The sequence below is a fragment of the Pteropus medius genome, unplaced genomic scaffold, assembly GCF_902729225.1.
Source record: "Pteropus medius unplaced genomic scaffold, Ma_sr-lr_union100, whole genome shotgun sequence".
NCBI classification, from domain to species: domain Eukaryota; kingdom Metazoa; phylum Chordata; class Mammalia; order Chiroptera; family Pteropodidae; genus Pteropus; species Pteropus medius.
The window spans coordinates 5,571,310-5,593,046 of record NW_024349802.1 but is presented as its reverse complement, the minus strand read 5'-3'; the positions used below and the strand labels follow the sequence as shown (position 1 = coordinate 5,593,046).

The following is a 21,737-nucleotide window of genomic DNA, read 5'->3' as shown; positions in this document are numbered from 1 at the left end:
TGGAGGACACATTCCACATCAGAGCCAGCCTCGACTCTCTCTGTTCTCCTCACAGAGGGCTCTCGAGGGTAGGTTCCCAGAGTTGCTAAGTAAATCTATGCCCTGCTTTACTTCTTGCTAATTGAAATAAAATGGATTTTTCTAGGACAGGTGGCCTGAGCCCTTATTATAATGCTGAATAATAACCCATTTGACAAGAGCAGCTTTCATCTCGATGGCTGTCAGGGCTACTCCCTGGCCTGTTCCTCTTCAGAAGAAAGAACACCCCCAGCCCAGTGAGTAGGATGATGACAGGCACTGGGGTTTCCCCAGGGGTCGGGGGGAGCAGCTCCCCTTGCAGTGTGAGGACCATGAGCCATCGGAAACAAGCATCTTCTGGGAGATGGTTAAAAAGGCCAAACCCTGGGTGCCACGTGTGCTGTGATTGACGTAATGTAAAAACATGCAGCAAGCACAAAGGAAAGTGAGAAAAAGGAACAAAAATAGAGGTGGCCTTGTCATTAGAATTTCAGGAATTACTGCTGATTATCTTTTCCTTTTTCTAAATTTCCCCATAATCTCTAGGAAAGGGGAACTTTGGGGGCGCCGATTTAGTTACAGAAGCCCCCCCTTATCCTCAGGTCCACTTGCCACAGTTTTAGTTACCAACAGTCAACCACAGTCGAAAATATTAAATGAAGAATTCCAAGAATAAACAATTTCTAAGTTTTAAATTGCATGCCTTTCTGAGCAGTAGAATGAAATCTTATACCATCCTGCTCTGTCCCTCTCGGGACGTGACTCACCCATGTCCCTGACCGTTAGTCACTTAGTAGCCGTCTTGGTTATCAGATTGACTGTCGTGGTGTCACAGTGCCTGTGTTCAAGTCACCCTTATTTTACTTAATGGCGCCAAAGCCATTCACATAACTTTATTATAGTATATTGTTATAATTATTCTACATTATTATTGTTAATCTCTTCCTGTGCCTAATTTATAAATTAAACTTTACCATAAGTATGTACATATAGGAAAAACATAGTATATTAGGGTTTGGTAGTGTCCGGGGTTTCAGGTGTCCACTGGGGGTCTTAGAAGGAACATATCACCCACAGATAAGGGGATCACTGTATTTTAATTTAATGGAAGTTTGCCCAGAGCCTTGGGCTCTTTATAATTTTACAACTAAATGATCCACAGGACAGCATAGTGTGACGCTCAGCCATGCCGTCTGGGTTTGGACCCTTCTCTCTCCCGTGGGTGAGGGGAGAACACCCCGACTACCAACAAATCCAGCTTAGCGGAAAGAGTACATTCCCTCTTTTGTCTCAGAGAATGAGCTCCCCAGGCACTACTAGTTCAGTAGGGGCTCCGATCAGATACATGCACTTAAGTCTTCGAGGACCTGCTCAGGCTGGCATCCCATCCATGAGCTAACAGGTCTGGGGAGGCTGGGGCTCCCTCACCTGCCTGTCTCTACCCCTGAGCAGCCCTGCCTACTATTCTACCTGCTCCTAGTGTCCAAGCTGCAGGGAAAACACCCCGCCCGCCCCGGGGCACATGTTATCTCGGCATCACTGCCATGCTCTCCTTCTGCGCAAGCGTGTGTGTGGTTTGGAAGCACAGGGTCCCCGTGGTGTCTGGGCTGGGCATCTGCAGCAGAAGAGATCCGTGGGTGGCTCTTGGCCGGGGTTCCTACACTCCTGGGCCCAGAGACACAGCCCCTGCCAGAGCCGACAGGCAGAAGCCGACTGCAAATGTTTTTCTCTTCTCGGGTGTTTGGGGTGAAAATGTAGCAAATGAGCAAGTCGACAGCTTGCCTCTTTACTGAGGAATCGTAAGTGGAAGACGAACCATGCTGCTCCTTCCAGGGCGAATTACACAAGATTTCCACAATTTCCTTGCCAGCGTGCTTTGCTTTTGTGAAGGCACGGCTTAGTGAAGGCAAGGTCTTTGCTGCTGCCTCTTCTCTGCTCCCTCTGACCCTTCAGGCCTCTCCTCAAATTCCGCCTCCTGCCTTTCTCTCTGGCCACATAGGGTTCAGCACCTTTGTCCCTCCTGGTTCCAAGCCTGCCATTCCCTGAGCTTTAATGCTGCCACAGACTCTCCAGGCCTGCATTCCCCTTGGGCGATCCTTTCCAGCTCTCCTTCCTGCCCACTTTTCTTCCGGTCCCAGTTCCTGGGTCTCCTGAGGGCCCCCTCTGTGCAACTGCTATGTGAGCTGCCAGAGCCAGAGATGAAGTGGCTCAGGTCCAGGGAAGGTCACACAGGAAGCTGAGAGACAGTGCCTGAGAGACAGTGTTAGAGCAGGTACTAGGAATTCTCACACACCTAGTACAGGTGCCTACACTCTTGTGTACCTGGGGACAGAGGATAGATGGCACTGGTGGCCTCCAATATGTCAATAAGATAGGTACTATTACTGTACTCGCTTCATGAATGGGGTTCAGAGAAGTTAAGTGATTTACCTGAGGTCACACAGCTCGTAAGTGGTATATACAGGGTTCATGCCTAGGGTTTCCTAGAAGAAGATGTGTCCTGGTGGGCCTGGAAGGACGGAGCGGGTATGGACAAGCAGAGAGCCAGGCATGGGGTGGTGGTGCAGAGAGGTGACGTGATGTGGAGTGTGTGCGCAGGTGCTGGTAGCCGGGGCGCTCCACCTGCAGATAAACGGGAGATGGAAAGGTTTCCTCTCTGAAAGGCCTCTATGCTGCAGATCTCACCCCGGCTCCTCCCCTCACACACAGGCTCACAGACACACTCACACACACGCACACACAGGGGCGTGGGAGGGAGTTCTGTGACCACGTGTGAGGGACATGCTAGAAGGGGTGGTGAGGGTTCTTAGTGCACCGGGGTGTGAGAGCCAGGGCCTGCAGCTCACTTCCAATGGGAAGCCTGCTCGTGGTTAGGGATAGTCACCCTGGCCTTTTCTTACACCTGGGGAAGTTAAATGTGATTGAATTCCTGTACATGTATTTTACTTTTTCCTATAATAGTTTAAGGGAGAGGTAACGGCCAAAGGAGGTGTCCAGGGAGCACTGTCATCAGAGTCCTTCCAGGGAGACTGTCATCAGAGCCCTGGGTCTCTCTCCCTGGCTTTGTGACAAGAGCATGAATGGGCTGGTGGCTACGTGGACAGTAACTTCATAGGACCTTCAAGTGTCACATACTGAACTCAAGCAGCAGTTCTGAAACCTGGCTAAACTTCGCCTACTCCAAGGCCTTTTCAGAATAGAGCCCTGGGCTGGGGATAAGGGGTAAGACTGAGACCCAAACAACCCTTGCTTCTAGCTGTCTCAGGGCAGACTGCATTTTTGCTGAGTTATCTGAGTGAATTATTTTATTTCTTTTTTATGTCACAAGCAAACCCACATCATCGTTTTATTAATGTATTTGCAATTACCACGTAATGATTTCCAGTTTAGTATGGTCCATGATATGGAGACGCTTAATCGAATATCCGCATGATGGGCCTTTAAATTCTCTGGGGCCAGAAGCTTTTCCCATCAATTAAGCTTCAAAGAAATGAGTATTAGGCTCATCTGCAACTGTATTTTTATGTTTCTTTTATGGCTCCCCTGCCTTCTCCTGGTGTCTTTAGAGATACTAGGAACTGTGGCGTGGGGCCGAGGTATTTACTAGCGGTGTGCAGGGAACAGGTTTATAACGATCATTACACGATATTAAAGTGTCTGCTTTGAAGTGGCACGATTTATATTTCCATTACAGTCATTCATAGGTTCCCCAACACACAGTGCCACTAGGGAGAGGGATGTTTATCTCAGGCCCCGTGGACTCCTTGGGATCAAGGCCCTGGAGTTGTTTTTTTCTGGAAAGAGATTGGACCCCCAGAGCCTTCCATGGACCCCACACTCACCCTCACTCCAGAGATCTTGGGAATGTGACCCATTGAGATGCAAGGAGGAGTTCCCTGTCCTCCAGGGCATTCCACCACAGAGCCAGGTGAGGGGCATCCTGGGCCGCTGACTTAGACCACAAGCCCGGGGACAAAGGTCATACAGATAGGAGAGCAGCCTGAGTTTCCAGCATGCGGCGCTGCTCTGCTCACGCACCGAAACACGAGCGCGTGGGAGAGGCGGGCACACCCAGCCTCCAGACTGTCCTGTGAGCACCCACGAGAGAAAATGCAAAGTCAGAAAGAGGACTGGGAGAGAGGACTGTCAGGCCACACCAACTCCAGTCCCCATATTTTTATACACTGGGCAGGGCTCCCCGCCATCAGTGAGAGAACAAACTCCAGCTGACAAGGCCGGTTCCAGGACAGAACAGGGCTCACAGTCGGAGCCCCTCGTGCTTGGGCCTCATCGTCACCGTTTCTTTTCTTTTGTCCCCACTTACACGAAGGAGTTGGGTCTGACGCAGGAAGGTTCTAGATAGAGGTGGGAGGGAGGCTTGTGAGCATGGCATATGCGTTCAGTTAACCCAGTGGCTGGCTGTTCTGTGGCATCCTGGACTCAGGTCACAAGAAAACTTAAAGGCCTCGCATGTCTCAGTAGGAACAGCTATAGACAAAAGTCATATGTCCATTTGATCATTTCTTCATTTATTTGGCATGTGCTTGCTAAGTGCTAATCACATGCCAAGACCCCACAGCCTCTCAGGCCATGACAAGGGAGAAGCATGGTGGACAAGCAGAGGAAGCAGAGACAATAAGCGACTTGATGGGGGTGTCCAGGTCACGCTGAGAACACTCTCTGCAGGACTGTGAACCCAGCCAGGAGCAGTAGGGAAGTCATAAGCAAGGAGTGACATGCCAGCTGAGACCCAAAGATGATTGGGAATTTTCCAAGACGGGGCAAGCTACGACTGGTGTCATGGCCCAAGGTGATGCCCGGCTGGTTTGAGCTACCGAAGGGGGCTCAGGGTCCCTGGAGCAAGTGTGCAAGTAGGGAGAGGTGAGGCTGGAGTGGGGCCAGGCCAGTCAGGGAGGGCACTGCAGGCCAAGGGGGCAGCTTGGCTCACCCCTGAGGGCAGTCAAAAGCTGCAAAGATTGCTCCAGCTGCTGAGCTTGGGGGTGTTGGCCAGAGCAAGATGGGAGCCCAGGGACTCACCGGGCTGGAGTGGTCATCTACGTAGTGTTACTGGTGTCCCTGAACTAGAGTAGAGCGGGGGGAGTGGGTAAAACTGGCCCTGTCGGGAAAGACAGGAGGCAGAAATGGCCCAAGCTGGGCTGGATTGGCTTGGATGGATGTGGTGTCAAGGGCGATGTCAGGTGTGTAGTCTGAGCAGCTGGCAGCTCTGGTGGAGGGGACACTGGCTAGCATTGGGCTGTAAAAGAAGGAACAATCTCACTGGTGAGGTCAGTTTGGGCCACATTGAGTCCCGGGGGCCTGCAGGACAATGTAGGGAGAGGTCAAGCCAGCGGCAGGGTATGAGGCTGCAGCTCAAGAGAGGGTCTGGGCTGGACAGTGAGTGGAAACCTCTCCGGTCTTCCCCTGCTCCAGCCTTTGATTGAGGAGCGGTCAGACGGCTCCATCTAGCTTATGTCACCCCTAACCCCAGAGAACCAGAGCTTCTGAGAACCCAGAAAGACATTAGGGCAGGAATAACAGCCATACCCACATAGACGGCCACAGAGACCAGGGCAAGATAACAGGCCAGTCCTGGGACCACGCCCATGTCCCTGCCCCAGAGAGGGACACTGGCATGGGTAGGCCGGCACACCCTACCTGGGCCTCCAGGAGCAGAGTGTGGTGGGGGCACGCACCTGGGCCCATCCATGGGCGGGGCCACTGAGCGGCTCACATTGCCCCATCCCCGGGCAGTTAGTAGCTTCCAGAGTGTACATAGTGGGCTCTGCTAGGGCAACAGAGGCAGAAAGGGTAAACCAGGCCCCTTCGGAAAAATGACTCCTGGCACTCACTCATGCTGTGTCAAGGCCAGAAGAGGCACCAGAGGTCATTGGCTCCAACCAGCCCAGCCCCCTCTCCCAAGTTCACCTGCCAACCAGACAGTTCCCCAAGGGTGACCCAGAAGATAGACATACCCAGGGACATACCCAGGTCTCTTACTCATATACAATCTGCGATACACACACATCCCCAGAATTTTTCTGTCAAACACCCTGCACACATGTGCCAACCACCCAAACACCCTCATCTAGGGCCACACAGTATAAGCGACTTGTAGGGGAAAGCCATGACTGTCTTCAATACTTAATTTCCATTTCTTCAAACAGTATTCCCAGAATGCTCATTACACATCACTTAAAAGCTAAATCAACTCTGCCGAGCTGGCTGACCTTGGAAAGGACACTTCTCTAGGTCTTGGGTTTGCTTTCTGATGAATGGGACGACAATCCTGCGATACTTGGTGCATGTTGAAAAGTGCTGGGAGGCACTCAGCGCCAACTCTGTAACATGCAGCCTGAAACTCAGACACATGAGCCGGGAGAAGAATCTCCTAAGACCTGGGTGGTATTTTAAACATAATAATGGCCAGTCTTCCCACGCGGCAACCCTGCTCTCCAGCCAGCAGACTCTCTCATTTTATGTTTACTTTTAGTCCCACACTATTTTTTGCGACCCATTAGCTCTACCAAGTCATTTAAAAGCCATAATCACGGCCATTTGCTCAGGTGGATGCGACCCAGATAAGTGGACCCAGATCCACTGCTTGCAGATACCGTGGGCTCCGATTCAGAGCTAATGCCCCCAATTAATCACGCAGAGCTGACCACCACCAGTTTTATCTCGCCTTCTTTTAAAAACTAGGTAAAGCACGTGCACAAATTAGTTGCAGAGGATAATTTATGGTCTGCTTCTGAGTTGGACAGTGTCCCTTTAGCTTTGTCATTTGGGTCACGGAGACAGAAGCCCCCCGCCAGAATGCAGGCATGACTTTCCTCTGTGGTTTGCTCAATAAGCCTGTGCGGCCAGTCCGGACGTAGGGCCGGCTGGCACATCCCAGCCCCGCACACGTAAGGGCGGGAGGAGGGCTGTCACCGGGGAGGACGCATCCCCGAGTTGAGAGCTGTGGGACTGCAGCTCCCCTGCACCCCTGAGTGCAGGCTTGCCTAGCTGCAGGAGGGAGGACTCAGCCTAGCTGCACTGTTCCCCTTTTCCTGTCCTGGGTAAAGCCAATGCTCACTTAGAGGAGGCACCCGCAAGAGGGAGTCCACTGGGAAGAAAGCAGAGGCCAGGAGGTTAAGGAAAGCTCTGTGCGAGTGTGGAAGAAAGTGATCCAGTGTGGCAGGCACAGGCCGACTCTGATGTGAACACCACACTTGGAGCACAAAGCAATGACCTAAGAAGTTAATAGTACCGGTTGCAACCAGTATCCACTCGGAACTGGGACCATTTCTAGACTCTACAACCAAAGGAGGAGAAACTTCTGAATGGAAGCAGTAAAATTTATTAGAGGAGTAGAAATAGAGATCGTCTGTGGGCTCTCAGGCTTCTTCCTGCCCTCAGTGATGCCCTGGGGCCTTCCAGTGCCCCAGAGGTCAGACATGGGGCACTGAAGGCCCCTCTGGGCTCAGGCCAGGAGTCGGTCTACTTCACCTTTCTCAAGAGCATCTGTTCTCCAGCAGCTCTGCCTGAGGCCCCTGAAAAGCATCGTGCAACATGGATTTTCTAAATTTCCTCTCCCATCACTCCCACACACCACCCTCCGCCTGACCAGGTCAGCCTCTGGCCCACATGGAAACGCCATCAGTGAGTGTGGCTCTGCTCTCCCTGAAAGGACGCTGGCCCTGAGGATTGGCTAAGGTCATTCCTCGCAATTGGAGGACGTAGAAATCCCTATCTTCGTACATTCTCCTCGGGAGAACCTGGAGGGTCCCCACCACTCGCATCTCTTTTGGGTCCTGAACCCTCTGAAAGCATCTGAATCTGCTTCCCTTCCAGATAAGGCAATGAGGCCATTCTTGGGATCCGACAAATTACAAAGGGAGCAAAGAGGACTCAGCGATTTCCCAGCGTGTGAATCTAATGAGAGTCAGCGCATTTGCAAAGTCCCATTGGGCTGCTGCCTTAGCAGTGCTTGGAGAGTGAACAGAGCAGGGGGAGAGACAGCTGAGCTGTGTCTGGAACAACGCAGTTTGCTAGAAGGGAGCCACATCTGGATTCCGCTTCAGTCCCCACTGCCCCCTCCCTCTCCATGGGCCCTGGCCTCTCTATGGCCAGGCTCTGGGTTCTGGACAGCGAGCCAGGACCACCTGGCCTGCTTGTCGGCTCAGACACGTCCTGCCTGAGGCTGACTTTCACAGAGTCAAGAGTTTCTCGGCTCCCTCCTGGGACTGTCCAAACTGTCGTTTCCTTGTGGACGATCCAGAACAGCGGCACAGATACAGCAAGGATGCCTTCTTGCGCCCCGACAGCTCGAGCACTGGCAGTCCTCCAAACCGCCCCCTAAACACTGTAGTTTTCCTTCAGAGTGATTGTGAAGTTTTATTTCGTTTTGACTTGGGATTTACTGTCAATCATACCAGTCAGAGAGGTTAAGGTAAATCTTCAAATCTCAAGATACGTCTGAGTCATCTCAGATCTAAAAACCTCTGTTCAAGCCAAATCCCTGGCTTAGAGCAGACCCGGTTTCCCTCTAATACCTTCCCTTCTAAAGCCCAGCAAAGCTTCCACAACTGGAAACGTGGAACCCGCTAACATCGGGGCAGTTCCTTCCTCGTTCGAAGGCACTGATTGGCTGTCCACGCACCCCTCTCGCTGCACCACTGGGACAGGCATCTCTGCTTGTTGCCTTTAAAATCCAGTGGCCCTTTGCCTCGGCTCAGAAGCTCAAGATCACCTTATCTGAGCAAACACAGCCGAGATAACACAGAGGGTAGAAAAACACCGCGGGCCATGCCAGGGAGATGAGATAAGGCCCCAGTCTCCTCTCCTGCTGGCCCAGAGTGCGCTTGTGCCCTCTCTTGAGTGGGGATGGGGGTGTCCTGGGAAAGACAGAGCAGAGCCCAGTTCTGGAGAAGGAGGGAGAGAGGCCTGGTCCTGCCCAGTGGCCTAGTGGTGCCTACATGGGGCCTCTTTTGTCCCCAGTCTGCCAGGACGGTGTTAGCATCACTTTCACTCCAGGGCCACATGATAGATGTGCCAGTCAACCATGAAAAATGCATGTGGATCCCTCTTCTAGGAAGACAACTGATTTTGCTTTCTCTAATAGGAATAGAAGAGGGGATTACAAGTGTCAAATGCAGGCCATATACCAGCTGAACCGGGCATGCGTGAGCAAATGCACTGTTTATCTAACAAAAAGTCTGGGTGGTTTTTTCACTTAAATTACCTGATGCTGTGGCAAAAACTGAGATGAGGGTTTGCCTGCAAAGTCAAGTACAAGGGGAAGTGGATACTTTCACTCAGGCTTGATCTGCTCTGGAGCAGCAGCTGGGGAAGGAGGCGCATAGTCAGTGCGGTGTGTGTTGGGCCCAGGCAGGGTCGTAGGTCATGTGGAGCTTTAGGTGTGCAGATTCTGTGTGTGGGCCCAAAGTGGGCCTTGTACCTTCAGGAACCCAGAACATTCAAAAGCAGATGGAGTGACAAATAGGACCCTCCAGAGAGAGGAGCAGAGGACTCTGACCAAGGACAGTTGGCCAGCCTGATGTTAGGCCTCCTGGGGGTCCTGGAAGGATAAAGAAATGCTAATGAAGACAGTGGGCCTATTGCCGGTTCTGGGGTCGAGACTAGAGGAGGGGACCTAGGTAGAGCTCGGAGTGATGGAAAGGATATGAGGCAGGCCAAACACCCCAGAAACTGTGGTCAGGCAGCAGCACACCAGTGCCCCTGGGGTCCGTGACAGTGTCCACTGAGGGTCCCCATGGCTGGGTTCCCTAAGAGAGAGTAGATGCTTATGCAGGAGATGCAAAGGCACTGGGGCACAGTTTGGAGGAGACAGGCTGGAGACAAAGCAATCTCCTCAAGGCTTAAGGAGCCAAGGAACCAGAGTGTGTGGCTTGGAGCAGACAGAAGCAACTCCTTGGAGCTGGGCCTTGGCAGAAAAGTCAGATTTGAAGCAAGCACTTTTCAGAAAGGGAGCACCTAGGAGCAAAATCTTCAGGCCAGCTTTCTGGCAGGTAATAGGAGCTCAGGCCACAGTGTGAACACTTCCACATAGTTCCCCAGTGTAGGCCACCGTGACCCATCTGCTCAGAAGTTCCAGGCCCCAGGAAACAGCCAGCAGGGGATCACCAGGTAGCATGACTTTGAGTATACCTGTTTGTGTCTGGAGACTATGAAGAGACCGTATCATTTGTGCTTAATCTCCTGGAATTTTTAGAATTTTGTGGCTTGGCCAACACCATCAGCAAAACTATATCATGTTAGTGAAAATGTATCTTAAACCCATTGGTTTTGGCATTTATTGTTAATTGAATTTTCCCAGAAATGGCAGCAGAAAGATTGTTAATGTTCATGAATTTGCATCAAGTTAAACATCTGTTCCTTGTAAGCTAAACTCCAGTAAAGTTACGGCAGCTCATAAATTAGATCTGGGAGTAAAATGCTTCTTGCTCTTTGCACAGCTTAGCGATTTCAAAATAGACCTCATAATGACACATCCAACTGAGGCCCATGTAACACAACCACGTTCAGCTGTGGTGCCAGACGATTAAGCTGAGTTTTTGCTTTGGATCGCAGCTTTGCCGAGCGGCAAGTGACATTGTTTTTCAGGCCAAATGGGTACAATGTGGGAACCAGGGCTGCTGTCTGTGTGGGGGCCAGGAGGAGCCTGCCCATGAGCAGCCCCAGTAGGCCGTGGCACATCCGGTCTCTCCCTCAGGGCCATCTGGGGGCTCTACCCCAAGGGAAGGGTCTCGAGATCTGAGCCTAGGGTCTGGGCCCCGCTGCCAGGTCAAGAAGGGCCAGAGTCCTGGGAGTGGCTCATGGGCGTGGCTGACTGCTGTGTGGTTTCTGAAGGGATGGCCTGTGTGTGGTTTGGGAAGGGAACTGGCCACACCCCACACGTTGGCATCTCAGAGCAAGACCAGCAAGCACCTCTTCACATCCCCCTGCTCCTTAGCCCACATCCGTCCCCAAAGGCGTCGCTTCTGCTAACGGCACAGGAGTTCCTTCGTGGTGCAGAGTAGTCTGTGTTCTGCATTCCCCTCTCCAATAAATTTGGGATTTGTAGGTGACTTCTGAACTGCAGAGCTGCCCCAGCAAGGGAACCCAGTAGCCTGGAGGCTACTGGGGGTTGGGGCCTTCACAGGGGCCTCGGGATTCCCCCACCCACTCCGACCCGCATTCTGCCTGTGTATAAAGCTCTTCCTGAGAGCGCAAAGGGTCCCCAGGCCCAGTTTGTGCTCCTTTACTGGTCAGAGCCCTGGTTCGGGTTTGGACCTGTCCTGAAGCTGTGCTGTGGCCCAGTTCACCCTCAGGCCTCCCCACCTAGGCTGCTCTTCCAAGCATAGGCCTGGTCTCTTTGCAGAACTGTGCCAACCAGCAATGGCAGAACAAGGGGGCAGAAACCTCTACCCTCCTGCCTCCAGAGGCAGTTCCCAAGGCACTGTGTGTGCCCACCAGCAGAGGCTCAAATGAGCCACTCCCATACAACCTAGCACTCAGCAGGGGAACAGCCACTCTGTGGCTCACCTCCTTGCCACCACCACCCAAGCCAGGCTAGACAGACCCCACTCTGTAGGGACACTGCTGCATGTTTGGGGTATCCCCACTGGATGATATAGGATCTGTGCCCCCTGGCAAGCCCACGGCGGTTTGGGTGTGCATATGGCTGGATGTACCACACTCTAGAGCTGCCCCACTGCACCCACATCTCCCACACGGTTCCTCCCACCCAGGAGCTGACATTATGGGTGACATGGGCCCCCACCCCCCTCCAGAGTTCCAGACCTCAGTGACTGTGTCTCTGGGTAGCTGGGATTGTCCCCTCCTTAGGGCAGAGCTGCAGCCACTCTGAGCCTGGTGGCTGCCTCTCTCCACCAAGGATTCCGTAGTCATCCAGTCAACAGACATTTAAGGAGCACCTTCTACATGCAGGTGCTTGGGCCAGGTACTGGGGATGCCAGAGCAGCAAGGCAAGACCCCAGTCTCGAGGGTGGACTGACAATCAACAGTGGCTGAACAGGAACAGGGAAGGGAGGCTGGGCAAAGTACAGCCATAGAGAACGGGCAGTGCTCGAGGGGTCTTTTTAGGCAGGGATTGGTGTGTTGGAGAGGGAGGCCAAAGAACTTGGTGAAGGCATGGCATGGGCTGAGAGAGGAGGGAGACAGGCAGAGACTGCCCCTTTCCCGCCATCCTCACCTCCCTCCCTCCCTGGTGCCAAGTGCCCAGCCTCCTGTCCCCTGCCTCTAGCTGCGTCCTGTATCCAGGACCTGGGCCTCCACAGGAGCCTTCACCATCTGGCCTATCTCACGCTCAGCAACTGAGCTTCCCGCTGCCTGGCTGGTGTTTCTCACCTTGCTCACATTGTACAAACCCCCCTTCGCTTGACTCTGGAGCCCCCAGCCCACCCATACTTGGGACTGGAAGCGTCACCTGCCACAGAGTGAAGATGGTCCCTATGAGGCACGGTCTGGCAGAGGCACACGTGGCTGATGGAATATTTACAATGGCTCCCTTGCTTCCCTTTGTTTTACAATAGAAAGTGTTCCTTTGATGGACATTTAATTCCAGAGGCTGCTACCTGCTTCCTATCTCTCTTTACTCAAAAAATTAAATGCGGATGTGCCTGTGCTCCTGCTATAATAATCTCCCTCGGCGTGGAGGGAGAGTGGCTGGAATGGGAGAACATTAGAATCTTCAAAGAGGGACAATTATTGAGGGAACTAGATTAATGAGGTGTCATAACAACTTAGCCAGATCTGCGGCTGACCTTTCTCATGGAGAACGGGCTTGATAAATGTAGTTCATTACCAAGTTCTGACATGAAAATAGGATCCCACTCTGGGCTCCTCAGCAGGCTGATCAATATTTTATCTGCCAAAGCAGGCTTGGTCTGGGAGCAGGAGGGGCCCCACACACACGTGCTGGCGGGAAGCCCGAGGCCCATGCCAGGGGCTGGCCAGGCCGGCAGGAAGGTGCCTGGGCCCTTCCAAGGGCTCATCGCGGTGCTCGTCAGTGTCAAGCTGACCGGCACACAAGCCTCCTTCCCTGAGAGGCCCCAGAGCAGAAACCTCCATGGGGAGGTGGGGAGGGAGGAAATCTGTCCACAAACACCAATAGAGTGGCCCCCTGTGCCGGGTGCTGGGTGTTGGTGAAGGGGACAATGACAAATGAGCCATGCCCCAGATGCTTGGGGCATCAGGCCTCTCTTATCAAGAGAAGCCCTCAGGCCTGGCTGACCACCTGGACTTGGCAAAGTCCTCTCTCATTTCCTGTAATAGCATGACCCTGTAATGTGGTAAGGGGCTGTTTCTTCCCCCATTTTGAGGTAGGAAACAGAGGCAGGAAGGGCAGGGCGGGAAGGTCTTTCCTAGGGTCTTGCAGCAAGTCAAAGGCAGAGCCCAGTGTCTCCTGACTCCCCGTCCAGTGCTCCGTCCGGCCCACCAGTGATTATCATTAGTGGAGTTGGGGTCAGGTGGAAATAGCAGCCTGTGAAGAAGCCCATCTCCACTCTGAGTCCCCGGGCAAGGTGGTTACAGGGTGGTCCCATCTTTCTGGCTTCCTGCTGAGACCCTTTGCCCCTGGAGCCACAGAACTCAATTCTCACCATAGTCAGTAGTTACCTCATTCAACAAGTATTTAACCCCATAATGTTGTGTGTGTAACTTTCTAGTCCGGGCCCACCCACTTGCAACTTGCAGCTTTGGTGGGCAAGCCCCTTATCAGTAGCATCCAACCTCAGGTACCTGCATCTTCAGCCTGAAATACGTTCTGGCCTCAGGGGTATTCTGGGTCCTCACATGTGCTGGATGAGGCCGGGGGAGTGCCTAATGGCCCCGTGAGCAAGGCTCAGCCAATGAGGGAGAGGGGTGGAAACTGGTGGAAGCATTCCAGCTGCCTCACCGCTCAGTGGGGCAGCTCAGAGGCGTGCTCAGCACAGTCTCTCTGAGGCCCCGTGGGACTGAGCCCCAGTTGCCCACAGTAGCAACCGACCCTTTATTGGCTTTCCCCGTCCCCAGTCTCACTTCTCATACTTCTCGGAATCACCTCCAAAAATACTAGTTGCCCCCAGATCCTCATCTCAGGGGGCTGCTTTGCAGGAGCTCAAACAGAGATGGAGGACAAGCCTCACAAAAAGCATTCTGGGAAGAGAGTGAGGAGCCAGATGGGGGAGGTGGTTCCGTGTGCACGAGTAGGAGGGGACCGAGCTGGCCCCGAACAAAAGCGAAAGAAGAAGAGGAGGGAAAGCATGTGAGAAGGTGCCAAGACGTGCGTGTGATGGCTGCCATCACAGCACCGTGAGCGTGTGGGTCAGCAGGGAACTTGCCTAGAATTCTCCAAGCCTCATCAGAAGGCTCTGACCTACCTAAAGTCACACACACACGCAAATCCTCTTATTTATGAAGACATAAATTCCTCTTTACCTGAAAACCACCAAGACACTGAGGAAACACTTCGATGACTTTCTAAGCATGTGGAGAGAGACCTCGTAGAGCTAATTATGTCTATCCTGCCCACTCAAGCAGCAGGTCCCCTACAAGTCCCAGTTTGACCTCATTCAAGGCATAGACCTCAACGTCATACGCAGGCATCCCACTCTTCGGAGTCCTCTCTGGAAATCCAACCGTCCCTGGGTCCATCAGTGAGGAAGCTTGACCATACTCCAGGATGGGCCGCAGAGGCCCTGGTAGTGGGAGTGGCCCTGCCTGGGGACACCAGGGAGGAGTACTGTGGTCCCCAAGCCTCTGCCATACACCCCCCAGGGAACTTCCCTGCAAAGGGGCTGTTCCCCTGGGAGCCAGGCCTGCCCCAGTCAGGAGCAGGGCCCAGAGAGTGCCAGTGACAGTTCATCAGGGACCAAGATGAAGTCAAGAGTGAGTGTGCAGAGACTTGTGTAAAGACCATTCCAGAAGGAGAGAGCAGTGAAGGTCATCCACCCATACACACACACACACACACACACACACACACACACACACACATTCTTCCCCTGTGGACAGGAGCAAGCACTGATGGCTAGTGCTGCTGGGGTTGCTTCTGCTCTCCACCTTCAAGTCCCCTGTGCGGGCCTGCTGGGTGGGGCAGGTGACCCGCATGAAGGTGAGAAGGACCCCACCCTTGGCACTGACACTATTGCTCATAACTGAGTGGAACTTGTGACGGGAAAGAGGAAGATCAGAAAACAGAGACTGTGTGGGCCAGGCCTCCACTGGCCAGGGGCTCGGCTTCTTTTGTCATGGGCTCAATGTCACCTGTGCAGAGGGCCCGGCTTCACCTCTGGCCAGGCTCTGGGAGGCAATCATGGGTGATTTCTTTTCTTTCTTTCTACTGATCTGCACTTTCCAAATGTTCTTCAATGGACATGTGTTTCATTTATAAGACAAATGTTTAAAACTGGCAGCCAGGTGAGGACCTTTTAGCTATAGACCAGGCCTGGCAGATTCGCCAACACCCACCTCTCACTGGGGTGGGCCACTCTCGTCTGACCCCATAGGGTAACCAGGGTGGTCGTGAGTGAAAAAACAAAACCAGGACTTAGTAAACTACCACTTTTACCTGCCTTGCTAGGAAGTTCTGCATCCTGGGAGCCAAGGCCTGCCTTGCGGGACAGCTTTCAAGGGGGCAGTCCCTGCAGGAGGTAAAGCTTCAGAGGGCGTGCCAGTGAGAGAGTTTGGACTTCGGAGTCTTAAGTGACCATCTCCATGGGTGTGCAAACACTGCCATTGGGTGTCTTTCCTCTGGTGCTCATGACTCCCCAGGGATACAGGGACACTAGGAATGCACAATAATATTGGGCCAGTGATTGAACGATTTGAGGTTAGGCCGCGTCTTCTCTTGAGACTCGTGGAAGGCACAACAGCTCCTAAGACAAAGGAAGATTTAAGGTTCTCTTCCATGAGCCCCTCCGTTCATCTCGGGGACTCCATGTCCAGCACAGACCCAGCAAGGTGAGAGCCCTCAGTGAAGGAAAAGAAAGACAAAGGAAGTTGTGCAAACTGTGATCTGAACTGCCTGGCATCCTGCCACAGCTCCCACACTGCCCTCTGGCCTCGTCCTGCCCCCCTCTCCCCGACTCACTCCAGCCCAGCCACACTAGCTTCCAAGTGCCTCCAGACACGCTCTGCCACTTGCTCCTGCACATGCGACCCCTGCTGCCTGACATGCTGATCCCTCTGCCTCCTTGTCCCCCACACTCCCTCACCCTGCAGGTATCCTGAACACCCTGCCTTTAGGGAGACTTCCTTCACCCCAGCCTTGTTAGCTCCCCCTGCATGGGTACCCTGGATGCCCGGGACCGGAAGCCATCATATCTCCACTGTGCCGCCCAGAATCTGGCACAGAGTTCGTAAGTCAATGCTGGTAAAAGGATGAGGGGAGCAGGGCCGATCTGGGCCCTAGTAGGGGGCGAGACCAAGGGCTCCGGGAGCTGATCTTGGAGACTGGCGCCCCTTTCCACCGGGCTGATGTCTAGACGCGTGCATAACTTCCTGACCAGGAGACATGTGCTGGGCAGATGCCAGGGTGAGGAAGCCGGAAGCCTGTGAATCTCAGTGAATTGTGGGGATGTGATAGGAGGGCAGGTCCTGAGGGGTTGTGGTGACCTACCCGACAAGGCCCACCTCGATGGCTCCCCTGGCTTGCCAGTGGGAGGGGGTGTCTGGCTGCAGACCCTTGGCCCAGAGTAGCAGGCAGCTCAGAGGAGATCTGAGGTCTGTGAAGAAAGTTAGTGGCATGGGAACCAGTGAGAATGAGATGTCTCTGCCCGTCCTTCAGGTGGCCCTGCTGTGGTGTGTTCTTAGGAGTCTGATCGTCCACTAGCATTTCTGAGTCAAGCCTCCTGTCAACCCCACATCCATCCACCTCGAGCATGCGGGCATGAATGCCTGCCCCCGGGGAAGCCTGGAGTCCCCTCCAGGACAGGTCCTTCCACACAGAGACTGCCCTCACCACGTACGCCGAAGCCATCTCAGCTTGTGTATCTGTCTCATCCCGACTTCTGGTCCATTTGCCAGGACCAGATTTCACTCTGTTAGGGCCAGGGGAGCAAGATTCAGACAAAACTATTCCTCTCCTTTCCCAAAACTGACCTTTATCCAAGCCCAAGAAGAAGAAAACCCCAGCGGGCCACCACGTCTTCCTCTGGGCGGGACAAGACCATTCTTTATACCACTGCAGCTCTATAGGCAAGAACTGAGTTTGCCTCCTGGTGGCCCCAAGAGGGCCAGACACGGATACACAGCAGGCCGAAGAGCGTGGTCGGGGGATGGGAGAGCCATCTCTGTCAGAGCAGGGAGACTGTCAGAGAGCAAATAGATCTGATTATATTGAACACAACAATTGATTTTTTTTTCTAAATAAACATGCAGGAGGAAATGGTAACAGGCATCTGTTTCTGACAAGAATCAATTGACCCCAAATTGGAAGAAATTCTAGAAACACAAACAAGCACAAGAAAAAGTGGTTGGGCATCCAGGCTTGTCTAATGAAGGAAGGAAAGAGAGAGGGAGAGACAGACAGACAGACAGACTCCCCAGTCAGCTCTTCCCCCACTAAATAGCTTCCCTGTCTGCTGCTCTTCAGCTAGTGTAGTTGTAATAACAATTAGGGGGAAGCAACTATGGTGTTGTGAGTCCTCACTCTGTGCCAAGCCCTTTATATACAAATCTTACTCCTAACAGCCCTATGTGGGAGGCAGTGTTCTCCCCACTTCGCAGATGAAATCATTGAGGTACCTGGTCCAAGGTGCACATCAGGCAGTGGCAAAGCTGGGACTCAAACCCAGTGGACTCTTGTGGGGCTCTCCAACCCGTAGATGTTTCCTGGTGCCCTAAACTGGCCTCGCAATTAAGGAGAAGCGCTCGAGGCCCCAGACAGTCTGTTCCCAGAAGCGCGTTGGCCTTGCACCCAGAACGGACGGCGAGGAGCCCACGCCTGATTCTCCAAGATGCAGCAGAGCCAGATGCTTGGGGATGGGGGGCTCTCCTCCTCTGCTAACGGCCCCACAGCCTCCGTTTACGGGCTGTGCCCTGTCCGGTGTTTATCCTAATGGCCCGCCGCCAGCAAGATCAGCTACGTCGTGTCACAGTGCATCACAGGCCTCGTTTGCCACTGCGCCGTGTGGGCCCGATGCTGTGCCGCATGCCTGCGATGAAAGGCCCGCGAGTGATCGGCTGCGCGCTTCAGTGCTAATTTCGTAAAGCTTCCTTTTGTTTCTTGGTCATAGACTTGTGGACACATGTTTGTTTTGAAGTAATCCAGCTCTGGGAGTGGACCTAATTAACTTAAGCAGGGCTTATTAGTCCTGTTAACTAAAACTCCCAAATCTACAAGTATTCAAAAGCAGCCTTTAAGGTAGGATTAAGGCAAAGACGAGATATCACAAAATAGAATTGGGGCCGGCTTTCCTGAAGTTGCCGTGGGGCTACCACTCTGAATTCCCCTGGACTAACTCCCCCGTTCCATCCGACAATCACTCTGGCGTGTAACAGGTGCTCAGTGAACATCTGTGGGATGGACAAACAGGCTCCATCCAGCATTTGCATCATGTGTAACATGTATTCAGTGCTCAGTAAATATTTATAGGATAGCTTGGTGGGCAGATGGACAGGTCCCATCCACTCCAGTGGCACTGCACACAGTAAAAGCCTAGTAACTCGTCATGAATGGGGTGGATGAATGTTCCCTTAACAGCAAGGAGCCTTACAGCAATAACCTCATCTTCTCTTCCAGGTGACCTGTGTACCATGGCCGACTACGCCCGCCTAAAGAATGTCCTTCTGGCACTTCAGACACGCCTGCAGCCTCGCCAAGAAGGGGACAGCGAACAAGACCCTGCCTCCCAGAAGCGCCTCCTGGTCGAATCTCTGTTTAAGGACTTGGACGCAGATGGTGATGGCCACCTCAGCAGCTCTGAACTGGCTCAGGTGAGTATTGAATTACAGAGGCATCCAGTTTTCCATTTAGCATGTAAATGAAGAGTAGAGAGATTCACGTGAGGAGAGTGGTTTGTAACTGTCTCTTACCAGTATGCCAAGGAGGCCTCTCTCCTGCTGCAAGAAAAAGCCTTTGCTCCAGGGTCAAGATCAAGAGCTTATGTTCAAAACCTCTGAGAATTTCTTAAAAACAAAACGATGTCAAGCATCTTCTTCCCACTAGCCACCTTCAGCCAGTATCTACAAACAAGCTTTGAAACACTCATAGCTAGCTGGCAAAGCACACACTTCCGGGGGGCTGGTGTCGGCATTAGGAAATCTTTTCTTCCTTGAGTCTTTCATTTTCCTTGGCTGGAAGCAGGCTTGGTTTTCACTACACACCATCGGAGCTATAACCTGGGTGTCCCCAAGTCCCCTCCCCTGGGACCTCACTGTTTTTTAGTCCCTGGATACCAACAACCCAAACCCCAGACTGCTTGCTTGCAGGAAGCCCTGCTTCCACCCCCAAGCACTGTTTTTCCTTTTGGAAAAATGCTCAGATTGGGCCCTGTGATTTGCCTCCCTCCCCAAACCCGGCACACGTGTCCCTCTGTCTATCTAAGAAGTAGTAGGAGGGCAGTTAGCAACTATAGCAGAGAGAAGCAAAGAAGAAGCCTGGGACCCAGCCACTGCCAAATACATGGAGGACCTTTGGGTGCTGGCTGCAGGAAGGAGGCTGGAAGGGCCTGCATCCTGCTCCTGCTTTGCTGGTTTGCCTCTAAGGGCCTGGGGCCCTGAACCATACCAGGCAGATGCAAAGATACACAAGGAGAGCAAGGTCACAGACAAGAAACGAAGGCAAGGTCACCCTGCCCAGGCACGAGGGGACTGGGAGAGGAGGGGAGGGCGGGGGGGCTCATCCCCAGAGACTACAGAGTGCCTACCTTTGATGCCACTTTAAAGAAACCCTGCACGCGATATAGTGACCTTATCAAAGCTGTGACCAGGTCACCAGGATGCACTGGGCTGGGGCACGCCCTCACACTTACTGGGCATCCCCTTTCCCTGAAGTGTAACAAACACAGAAGGGCCCCTTACTGTGTGGTGTAGTAGCTGAGGACACAGGCTTTATGGTCAGAGGACCTGCGTTCAAGTCCCGGCAGGTCTCAGGAGACACTCGCCTCTCTCTGCCCTTCGTTTCTTGTCTGTGACCATCAAGCTAAGACCCAACAAGTGCTCAGCACAGTGCCTGGCACATGTTACGTTCTCAGAAGGTGACAGTGGTCAGTATCAATGTCATTGTCATCATCTTTATAACTATTACCTCCTCACCATGCCTTCCAGCCATCTTCTGCTGTGCGGTAGGCACGACTGTCATCTCCACTTCTCAGATATTCTTAGATGAGCAAACACAGGTTTCAAAAAAATCAAGCCTGAGTCGTGTTCACTGCTTAGAACATGATGGAGCTGAGATGAACCCCAGCTGGGCTGCTGTGTGTGTACCCACTCTCCTCACAGCACAGGGGTGTCCCTGGGGGATAATCGTTCCCACCAGGAGGCTCCACCTGCTCCTCTCAAGGTCCTGCAAGTACCCACAAAATCTGAGTACGGAGCAGTCACCCAGAGGCTCTGCCACACCGGTCCCCCTCTCAGGGCCCTCTACTCTGGCCCGTCCAGAGCCTGCTTCCTGGAGCATGCTGGGAAACACAGATCCAAAGACACTTACAGACCCCACTCTGCTCAGCCACACCTGGGCAACACATACAAGTTTATCCAGAGCCAGCCTCCCAGGCATATTCCAACTCAGCCGTGCCAGCCAGCATGTCACTACCTCCATCAGCACTAGCCCCCCCACCCACTCCCAACTATGGCTAAGACCCCAAGGGACAGGGCCAGCGAACCACACGTGACCCAAGCTGCTCTAGGAAAACCTGGGTCCTGTTAGTTACGGTTCCCTGCAGGAAGAACCATCTGGCAGTCTCCCAAGCTACAGGCTGTGCAGGGAGCGCCAAGGACAGGCAGCTGTGGGCTCTTGGCACCCCAGGCCCACATGGCTCCCTCGTAGCTGCCAAGTAAACAGAATTTTCCTGGTCATGTTGCTCTCTAACCTGGTAGAGACGTGCCCCAAGGCACCTGAAGCCATTAGCAAGCATGGTAATTGGACTATGATTTCCTCTTTAAAATTTAATGTATCTAAAGTCCATTTCATAAATCTGCCAAGCACAGCCCAGCTACAGTGGGCCTTTCCTTGACACTGAATCAAAGGCATCATGGAAAAACTTGTCGGTCCTATGAAAAGTCAATCAATTTCCAATGCAGAAATAGACAAAGGGAAATTTCCATCTCCGGAAGATTGATTTCAGACGTTATGGTTGATCTCCCTTTTATCGAACTCTCTTATTTGCTGGGTGAAGGGTCATTTTTTTAACATTATCGCATTAAATTGCCTTTAACATAGCAGACGAAGCTGAGACTGTTAAATAAAGAGAAACTGCCTCTGCCCCCTCTTCCTTCAAAAAGAAAATAAAATTTTCTTTCTTCTGAGATTTCCTTCTGAGCGTTTTCCCTGCAAGTCACACGGGCCTCTGGTTCCAGCTGAGTAAGAGTGCCTGGAATTTCTACCCTTAGTCACCTTTTGTCATGTGGCCGGTCATGCTGGGGAGATCTCTGTGCCCTGCGGCCCAGACCACATCCAGAGAGGAGTTCACAAGGGCCCACGCATGACCCCTGCACCAGAGTCTCAGGGCCAGATGTTTGTGTCTCTGGCAGGACAGGGCCGGCAAAGACAGGGGATCAGGCCTAGGTCAGCA

The 21,737-nt window shown here is 52.9% G+C and overlaps 1 protein-coding gene across 2 annotated transcripts in view; it reads left to right on the top strand.

The window, feature by feature from the left end:
* FSTL4 (follistatin like 4) overlaps window positions 1-21,737 on the top strand; it is a 347,748-nt gene that overhangs the window by 213,658 nt on the left and 112,353 nt on the right. For both annotated transcript variants that reach the window (XM_039836026.1, XM_039836025.1), the window contains exon 5: window positions 18,746-18,939. In XM_039836026.1, coding sequence (XP_039691960.1) covers window positions 18,746-18,939 — 194 coding nt within the window. The remainder of the gene's footprint in view (window positions 1-18,745; window positions 18,940-21,737) is intronic.